Below are 9853 nucleotides of genomic sequence, written 5' to 3'. Positions count from 1 at the left end.
ACCAGCCAGACCGGCATAGGAACAGTTGAGATGAGTGAATGTTGCATTTTGGTTGATGAGTTCCATCATGAACCTTCACAAAACAGCAACAAAACCAAAAAGATAAAGCAAAGAAAACATTTTGTAGCACAATTCTGTCTTCTGGTAATTCTAACCATGTAAAGATAAATTCCATATTTATATATTAAACTACATTGAATAGTTAAATAGATCCTGTGTGCAATTTGTTCAGCATTCACTGAAATAACATTTTAGTGAAAAATAACAACAGTTTAAGACACAATGTCCATCCACATACAAAATGTGAATTAAACTTGAATTTTCTTGTTGTATTTGTGACGCAGGGAAGCCAAATGAAGGTAGGTGTTTGATTTGATTCCCCCACTTCTCAGGAGAACAGTCGTTACTCGCCGCTCCGACGCCATTCCAGTCGCGGTCGTTCATTTTCCCGACAGCATTTGAAAGCAGCAGCCATCCCCCGCCCCATCGGCCTCCCCCTCCTCCTCCAATCCCCCCACCCCGACTCCCACGTCACGGTAACAGCTATTTGCATGAAGTGTTTTTGAGCCGCAGCTCGGGCTCGTCTGCAGAGCAAAGCGGCGCACGAGCCGAACAGGCGCACGAGCAACAGCAGAAGCTGCAGGACGTTTAGTGTTTCACATCAGCAGAGGAGCAGCAGAGCAGGAGGAGAACCAAACGGAGTGAGCGCGAGGATAAGGTGTCGTTAAAACAAAAGCAGCAGGAGGAGAAGCTTGTGGTGCGACGGAACATGGAGCTGCCCGCCGCGGGGGAGCACGTCTTTGCGGTGGAGAGCATCGAGAAGAAGCGCAGCAGAAAGGTTGGTCTCCGGAGCATCTGAGGACGATTTTACTCGCATGCACAGGAAAAAAGAAACAGGACCAGTTTCTCCTCTCTGGGTTTTTCTTCTTTTCCTGACGGATTACATGTTTTTAAATATTTGGTGCCCTGCAGCGTAAAAGTAACGTTTCACTGATAATCCCGTCTGTTCACAGGGGAGGGTGGAATATCTGGTGAAGTGGCGAGGATGGTCTCCAAGGTGAGTCCAAACATTAACACTTATCATTAAATTTAAAAAAAACAAAAGAAAACTAAAGTGTGCATGTATGCATTTTTGGGGAGGGGGAGACGTGGGCGCGCATATGGACGGCTGCGCGCTCTCATCTTGGGACGCTGTGCGCTCTGGCCCCGGTGATGGATGTGGTTTTTACCATGGATGCTATTCCCAGTTGAGCCAATTAAAGGAAGAAGTGCCTGTAATGGAACTGGGTGTTTAGGAGCTGCTCATATATTTATATTTGGTGGAGGTTGGTAGACGGTTTCACCCTCTTATCTCTTATCGCCGTGCGTAAAAGTTACCCCGCATTTATTACACGTGCGTCCACAGGGAGAACAAGTGTCCCCGCATGTTGTTTATACGTGAACGAGCCTACAGTCAGGACTAATGGGATTATTTACAAATTTAAACATTGAATAAAGGCCAATCCAGCTATCATTAGTCTGAGCCGTGGTGTATATCCTCACAACAATAACGAGGTTCTGGATCATCTTTTTCCCCCAGAATAAATCATGTATGTACCCTCACCCCCTTATTTATTTTTTTTTTTTCTGGTTAGATACAATACTTGGGAACCAGAGGAGAACATTTTGGATCCCAGACTGCTTGATGCCTTCCAGGACAGGTGAGTTCATGGTTGGACTAACATGCATCACAAAGGGCAATGCCTCAAGTTTAAGCCTCCATAACATGACCAAACAGGCTCAAATCTGCTGATTCCTACATTTCCAGTACTTGTCACTCAGTGTGTATGTCATTTGTCTGCATGTTGCAGGCGTGAATTCTCTGCGTGCTTCTACTCTGAACAATACCTGGTTGATGTAAAATAAAGCAAAACGTCAGCGGCTGGTTTATCCTCTGTTCAGTTTGGCTTTACAGCTGGTGTCAGCACAGGGTCAGGACGGGGTTAAACTCGGGTCAGGGTTATGGGAACAAAGTGCAACTCTTTGGAGAGCAGCTCTCTGTTGTCATCTGATACAGATTCAAGTGTCATCAGCAGGTTATCATGCTGAAGTGCTGCTGCTGCTGCAACAACATTCAGTTTCCACATCAACCTGTGTCATCTTCCTCCAGACATCGAAAGTCTTCTTTCATTCATTAGAAGCACTGATGTTCAAATGAATGAATTTACTAACTGATCAGAGTTACTAGTTACTTCTTTTAAAAACAATAATTACTCGATTTTAGATTCCAGTCTTCCACTATAGTGGGTTTATAATATGAACATACTGTAGCTGTTGTTGTCGTGTTCACATGAGCTCTCAGCACTGTGGGTCAATCCAATGACTTACATCAGCAAGAGGAAGATGCTCTATAATCTGGATGTTGGAGGAGGAAGATGCTCTATAATCTGTGAATTGTCTTTTCTTTAAAGAAACTGACTTATAAACTAATGACAACGAGAAGAAGCAGAAACAAACCAGCGGAGATAATCTACTAACATGCAGCTCTGGGGAAGAGAAGCTCACTGCTGTCTTAGCACACTAATGCCAATGCTACTTCCAAGGTTCTACTCATCCAGAGAATAAGAGTTTAGTGAAATAGTGGCAAGTTGCCCTTTACTGGAAACAGCAGCTTTGGGTGAAGCTAATAATGTAATATAATATAATAATCGACAACAGCTCTGCATCTCCGAACAATGATAATCACACACACAGAGATAATGCTAACGTTACTATCAGGTGGTCCTGCCAAGCAGTCAATCTACTGTGTCTGCCTATGTGTCCTATAAGAGATTAAGCAGAGATTAGGTCAATAAAAAGGGGAAAAAATTTGCTGACAAACATTCAAACACACATGCAAACATCCAGAGTAATGAAATTAAATGGAAACAATCCAATTTGCTGAGATGCGTCCATAAAATCACTCAGAAAAAGATGGTAAAATTGTAAACGACATTAAATAAAACACCTCAGATTGACAAACTAGAAAAGGAGAACATTTAAACATACATATAATTATTAGTTGAACACAGACGTATACGAGTATTTAATTATTACTTATATACTAAAGCTAACAGTTAGCTGGTGAGCAGAGAGAGAGAAACAGCAGCTCTGCAGTCGATAGGCGCAAATAAGTTCAATATTGTGTTACTCCCACCTTCACCAACCAAAGTTGGGCAGAATGTTTTTGTCTGTGTGTATTTATTTATTTATTGGTTTGTTTGTTTGTATGTATTTTATGAACTTTTTGCAAAAACTTTTTACCCGAATTGCATGAAATTAAAAAATCACTGTTGACTTGTCATCGTCCAAGGACCAATTGATTAGATTTTGGGACGTTAACGGCTATCCAGCAAAGGAGATCAGCGCTTGTTGCCATGGAAACGCTCCGTTTAGTGTTTTATTCAGTGATTTCGCTGCCTGACGGGCTAGTTAGCATCAAGATGAGCTAACAGCTATCATGTTAGCCAAGCTAACTCGGTTCTGCAAACAAATGTGGCGTTGGTGAAGGTCTGCGCTCTACCGAGGGACGTTAGTTTATTATTGAATCAATAAACTCTGCTTGGTTTTTAAGGGTCATGATCAGGTGTGTGACGTTGTTTCCTGATGTGCTTCAGATTGCATGTGGCGTCCCTTCAGTCCCTTCAGTCCCTTCAGTCCTTTCAGCCTAGAGCACAACGACAATCCAGCCCCATTAACTTCTACATATTGCATCATTCCGCAGGCTGAGGCTCAAACTTATAGCTCATGATGTAACAGAAGTGCAACACCGAAGCACGAGTGTGAAGCCAGTCGCGGCTCTGTGAGTGACGGAAGAGGAATATTTGGAAAAATAACAAGAAATGTAATTATGAGAGTGATATGTGGGTCACGGCTGAGCAGCAGCTCCAGTGCAGGTGAACGTGTGAAGGTCTGTCGCTGGCTTTGCTCTCAGGTTGTGCTGACAGTGGCCTTCCAGCCGCAGGTCACGCCTTCAAGCCAAACATCCACATCACTCCACTCTCCACGCCTGCTTCTGCAATTATCTCCCTCTCTGAAGGGGAGGGACTCTATTGAAACTAATTGCGCGTCTCTCCGGGGAGTCAGATCGTCTGAATGCCAGGCTATGAAAATACAGGGAGTCGTCATTGTAATTAGACGCGAGGAGGAGGTGAGGGAGGAGGAGGAGGAGGAGGAGGAGGAGGAGGAATCTGACATCACTGCCGTCTGCGCTGTTGAGTTACTTCTTCGGAGAGACCGAGAGCAGCGAAGGAAATCCAACCAAAAGGTTTTATCTTCTGCTTTGGGTGGATTCATTCATCACCCTGGATGTTTGGGATGCGACTCAGTCGGGGCCAAAGCTCGTCGTGAGGAAGTTTCCTAAATGTCTGATTAGTGAGGAAAGTAGTGACAAAGGGTCGTTTGTTAGAAGTGAATTGAAACAACCTGCCACACACACACACTCAGTGTTTCCCAATTAAGCCTGAGGACGCCGCCGTGATGTTTTGTTTCCATGCAACCGCGGCTCATCTCCGAGACCGCTCACTGATTGGCTGCTGCTCTGGTGTCCCACAGGGAACGTCAGGAGCAGCTGATGGGATACCGCAAGAGGGGCCCGAAACCCAAACACCTCCTGGTTCAGGTGAGCCGATCAGCATGAATCTTCACACAGAGTCGCCTCAGTGACCCAGGAGAAGCACAGTGGGGTAGTGTTTAGCACTCCCACCTCACAGGGAGAAGACCCCCGGTTTGAAAACTTCCAATCTGTGTGAATACTGTCCAAGACTTCAGGTCAATGAAAAAACATTCAGTGAAAGGTTTAGTTGTATTTGTACTTTAGAGTTGTGCTTCCTGATCACAGTGCTCTTTCTCTTCTTTGACCCCGTTTTAACCCAAAGTCTACCGCACTGCATTTATTTAGATTTAGTGCAATATGGTTGCATGTTCTCCCTCCGGGCAGCGTCTTCTTGTCTGTAGTTTGCCAGAAGACCCTGAACCGAGGGAGAACATGAGGAGAACTCTGGGCGCTCGAGCTTCCTCCGATCATCCAAACACATGCTTGTTACGTTTGGTCAATAAGTGACTCTAAATCGAAGGGGTTTCTTCTCGATTGATTATAAATTGGATGGAGAAGTTAATAATAATGTGATTAGAATAAATATTTTTAGAAAATATTTTTACTTTTGAATTCGTTGTAGCTTCGGAAAGCAGCAGACTGTAGATAAACGTGTTTCCTCTAGTTTGTCCCAAACTAATCCTGTTAAATACTCATGTATCATTGACGTAGGTGCTGTTTGTGTAGGAATTTGTGAAAACCGTGAAGTTGCTGAACTGTGCTTAGGAAACCTCATAAAGAAATGCTGAGTGTGCATTTTCAGATCGGATTGAAAAAATGTGAAGTTTTATGAACAAGATACTAATCCAATAAAACAATAGAAGATTAGAAGATTAAATGTTTCTGATTTTGGTCAGTTTTACATTTTAACTTTTTTTCAACACGTAAGCGTGCCAAAAAAAAATAAATAAATGTAATTAAGTCTGACTTTTGCGACACTCCAGTATTAAATGTTCCAGATTTGAGCGAAAGTGGTCAGACGCCTTTCCAACCTGACCTGAAGTAACATCCTCTGAAGCTTCAGAAACCCGCCGCCGCCACAGATCTCATCATACGACAGTTTGCAGGATTACCTGGATCCTCCACCGTGACACAGCTGAGCTTCACGTGTGAAACCTGCAGCTCCAACACCTCAAATTAGGTTATTTCCTGTCACACTGATAGTTAGTGTAATTAACATCCACAGCACACGTTCTGGTCTTCATTAAAACGTTATAGAGACCTATTCCCTGGCCTAACAGTTGTGTATCCAGATTACTGGTGAATCGTATGTTTAGTGCATCAATCAGAGGCCCAGAAGGCCGGGTTTCCTCTCGGACGACTCTTCTTGTTCCTCTCAGGAGGGTGTTGGTGAAACACATGGGATGAAGTCAGTGACGGGACACAAAGCGGCCAGTGACATTCCTCCGAGCTGAGCTCACAGCCACAGGAGACACTTTAAAATGTCACTGTGACAGTCGGGGCCGGTGGCTCAAAGAGCCGCCAAGGGGAAACTGTGTGGGGGCTGTGTGAACACGGACCCCGGGCCCCTGAAATAAACTGGCCTCCTTCACACATTCCAGGCTCAGTGTCTTCACTGCAGCCCCTCATGAAAGCACGGCTTTCTGTGGCGCTGCCACACACACACACACATATGGATACTGTACACACTCACTCATTAATCACATCCACTCTGGCAGCTCTTTAATATCCTTAAAGCTTTCATGTGATTGGGACTTTTCGTCAAACCGTCCATGGACAATACGCGTCTTACACGAGTGGCGGCTGCAGGAAGATGGAAGTGCTGCTGGAAGCGGCGTTTTTGATTCAGAGAATTTGCAGAAATGTTTTGACAACAATAACAAATGTTGGAAAGACTGTGGTTTGCACGTTAGGCCACGAGTTGGTGTCGTGTTTTATCTCGTGTGTGCAGCGAAAAGTAAATGTTGGTAATGGACACTGTCAGAGAAGAGCTGTTAAATTCAAAGAAGTGAGTAGAAAGAGCAGTACTCTGTAACCCGGGATTAGATTCTTACTCACTGACAAGTTGTATCTGGTCATTAAAAATCGGATTCTTTCTCGCAGGTCCCGTCGTTTGCCAGAAGGTCCAGTATTCTGGCGGACCTCCAGGAAGACGAGGACGCCTGTCAGAAGTCCGGCTCCATCCAGATGCTCCGTCCACAGGCCCAGCAGTACAGCCTGAGCAGCAAGAAGCACCACCAGTACCAGCCGCTGTGCCGGGAGCGCGACGCTGAGCCGCAGACCAACAGCAAGAAGTTCTACTACCAGCTCAACAGCAAGAAGCACCACCATTACAGGCCGGACCTCACGGTGCACGAGCCCCTGTTCACCAAACCGCGAGACGTCAAAGCCCCGGAGGCGGTGGAGAAAGGATACAACCTGCCCGCCGTGCTGCAGCAGAAGTGGGTCCGGGACAAACACTCAGGCTGTCTGACCAAAGTGAAGGATATTACCATGGAGCTGAAGAAGCTTCCAGCTGACCTGAACGGGCACAAAGAGGCGGAGCTCAAAACTACCGAGGCCACGTCGCCCCAGTCCAACGGCGTCAGCAGCAGCAAGCTGAAGATCGTCAAGAACAAAAACAAGAACGGACGGATTGTTATTGTCATGAGCAAGTACATGGAAAACGGGATGAAAACGGCTAAAATTAAAAATGGAGGCTGCGAGACGGCTGTGAATGTGCCGCAGGGCGCGGACGGCAGCTCGGAGAATCACCTGGAGAAGATGAAGCTCGTCAAGAAGCTCGGCCTAATGAATGGATTTGCAAAAGGCCTCAGAGAGAAGCCCAGCGCGCCAGGGTCTGGATTAAACGGAGGCTGCCCCAAAGAGAGGGAACAGTCCCCCGAAACGGAGCCGACCGTGACGGAAAGGAATAAACATGTGGATGTCAGGGGTCAGGGGCAGCCTCCAACAGATCAGCCTTTGCAACTGACAACCAAGTCTAATCTGCTCTGCCTGCCTTTGGATGGGGGGGTTCCCTCCCCGACGGACCAAAGAGGGCGCCACGGTGGGTTTGAAGGACTGAAGCGACGCCTCTCTGACCCCGACGCAGAGGAACACCGGGGCAGCAAGAGGTTTTTCAGCTGCAGGAGTATCAGCGCTCCAAACGCCGTGTCGTCGCCCGGCCAAAGTGTCAGCGTGGACCGAACCGGACCGCCGAGCATCTCAGGGCCGCAGGACTGCGGCTACACGGATCAGGACGAGCCCATCGACTTGAGTGTGGTCAAGTCGAGGCCTGCGGCTGCGGCGCCGGCGCCAGCAGCGCCAGCGGCATGCGCACAGCTGCAGCCTGCGGATGAAACACACACTCACAACGACACACACACTCAGTGTGACACACACACTCAGTCCGACACACACACTCAGAGTGACACACACACTCAGTCCGACACACACACTCAGAGTGACACACACACTCAGTCCGACACACACACTCAGAGTGACAAACACAAACCTGCAGAGGAGGAGAGAGACGATTCACCGCTGCTCCTTTCTAACAAAGCAAAGACACAAGAGGAGAAGTTTCCCTCCTTTCAGCCTTTCCTGGGGAATATAATCATCACAGACATCACAACAAACTGCCTCACTGTCACGTTCAAGGAATACATCACAGCGTAGGAAACACACACACACACACCGCTGGATCAATGTACATGATATATATTTGTATTTTTGGATGCTTGAATGTACAAATCAACCTTTTGATGTTGTTGTTTTTTTCCTTTTGTATAGTTCAGATTTACAAAGAAAACTCCTTTATTGCGGTATTTGCATATTTTGTCTTATAAGCTGATTATTTGTGGAGACTTTATCACATGCAGTATCTAATTTCAGCTGAATCAAACTTTGATCTGCAAAATTTGAACTTTAATCAGAGCAGAACTTTAATTAAATTGCATTTACTTGTGTAAATATTTCTCACTTTTTCTATGGATGTACTTTCATTTATACACTCGGCTGTCTCTGCTAACGTTAACAGAGAGATTATATTGAATCATGGTAACTTACACTGTTTACGTGTGCGTGTGAGAAAGGAGAGAGAGAGCGAGCGAGCGAGCGAGAGAGATTGAGATTTAAAGGACCTGTGCTGCTTGGACAAATGAGGCTGTTCATCCTGCTTTAAATGAGTTCAAATGAAGCAGCTTTCTGTCGATGAACATGAGTTATATGTTGATTTGGAGGATAAGCTTTTTCTTTTTTCTTTTTTCTTGAGTTGTACATCTTGAGATTTAATACCGAGCACAAGCCACTTCCACTTAAACAGATGATTTACAATCCTGTGACTATTAATTTATGTTTTGCATCAGTGCACCAAAACTAAAAACAGCATTTGTTTGAAATGTGATACCAGCCACAGATCTGGTGGTTGATCTGTGTAATCCAGCAGATTAGAAGCACCAGCTGGGCGCTCTGCAATTCAACTTTTCATGTTTCTTTGTGCAGGCAGCACAGTTTTCCCTGAGAGGGAAGGCTTTCTCTGTTACAACATGGCGGTAATTACAAATGTGTAAAAGCACATTTCATACTCAGTACTGTATACCCTCGTGTCATACATGTCTCATTTTTCAACTCCCTTCCAGCACTGTGTGAACCGAGGGGCGTTGAACTGTTGTGTGGGGATGTCCAGCACTTTGTTTTCTATCGCCTCCAGACTGAGGAGGCTTCCTGACACGATGCGTTTTGCAGTAATAAAATCATTTGCGAATGAACACTTTTGAAATGTTTCCTTACATACTTGCAGCCTGTCATAGAACAAGAGAAAGAAATCCCCTGATGAGTAGAATCACGTGATGCCGACTTCCCGCAGAGAGCTGAAGCTTTTAACAGGAAGAGGGCGGCTGCAGTAATGATCCTGGATGGGCTAACGTTACCTCAGAACGGGCTAAATATGAGCATGGCTCTATTTGTAGCTGTGTGTGTGTGTGTGTGTGTGTGTGTGTGTGTGTGTTACAGAGCTTGTGGATGTATTTTCAGATGGGCATCATTGAACCGTGACGGCTGCCTGCGTGCTTCAGCCCGAGCTCAGGCCTGATTTACTGCTACGTGGAGAAAGTTTATATTTATTCCAAACATGGACGACATAAGAAACGAAAAGCAGATTTAAAAAAAAGAAGAAAAAAAAAGCTCTGGCTGCAGTTGAAAAGGGGCTCCAGTTGTGACAGCGGATTCAAAGTGGACAGAAATTCAACGGTTGCTGAAGCACAGAGACAAATCGTGAGTCCAGACTGGACAGAAAACGTT

The 9853-nt window shown here is 45.6% G+C and overlaps 1 protein-coding gene across 2 annotated transcripts; it reads left to right on the top strand.

The window, feature by feature from the left end:
* Window positions 1–588: 588 nt before the first annotated feature.
* On the top strand, window positions 589–9319 carry LOC308109477 (E3 SUMO-protein ligase CBX4-like). 2 transcript variants are annotated; one of them, XM_080463053.1, is made up of 6 exons: window positions 589–838; window positions 1014–1057; window positions 1635–1700; window positions 4573–4639; window positions 6677–7943; window positions 7979–9319. In XM_080463053.1, coding segments are annotated over exons 1-6 (1515 nt in total). In that variant the 5' UTR covers window positions 589–769; the 3' UTR covers window positions 7981–9319. The 2 variants fall into 2 exon arrangements, with proteins under 2 accessions (XP_080319179.1, XP_080319178.1); XM_080463052.1 differs by having other exon boundaries at window positions 6677–9319.
* Window positions 9320–9853: the final 534 nt, after the last annotated feature.

The sequence above is a fragment of the Lipophrys pholis genome (assembly GCF_963383615.2).
Source record: "Lipophrys pholis genome assembly, chromosome: 5".
Taxonomy (NCBI): Eukaryota; Metazoa; Chordata; class Actinopteri; order Blenniiformes; family Blenniidae; genus Lipophrys; species Lipophrys pholis.
Note: the sequence above shows the minus strand (reverse complement) of the source record. Positions and strands in the feature narration are given on the sequence as shown.

Excerpts from the sequence above, each read along its gene's own strand:
- LOC308109477 (XM_080463052.1), top strand. The coding sequence starts at position 770 with ATGGAGCTGCCCGCCGCGGGGGAGCACGTCTTTGCGGTGGAGAGCATC. Across the intron at positions 1,058-1,634 it reads TGGCGAGGATGGTCTCCAAG|ATACAATACTTGGGAACCAG; the intron begins GTGAGTCCAAAC and ends TTTTCTGGTTAG. Across the intron at positions 4,640-6,676 it reads CCAAACACCTCCTGGTTCAG|GTCCCGTCGTTTGCCAGAAG; the intron begins GTGAGCCGATCA and ends TCTTTCTCGCAG.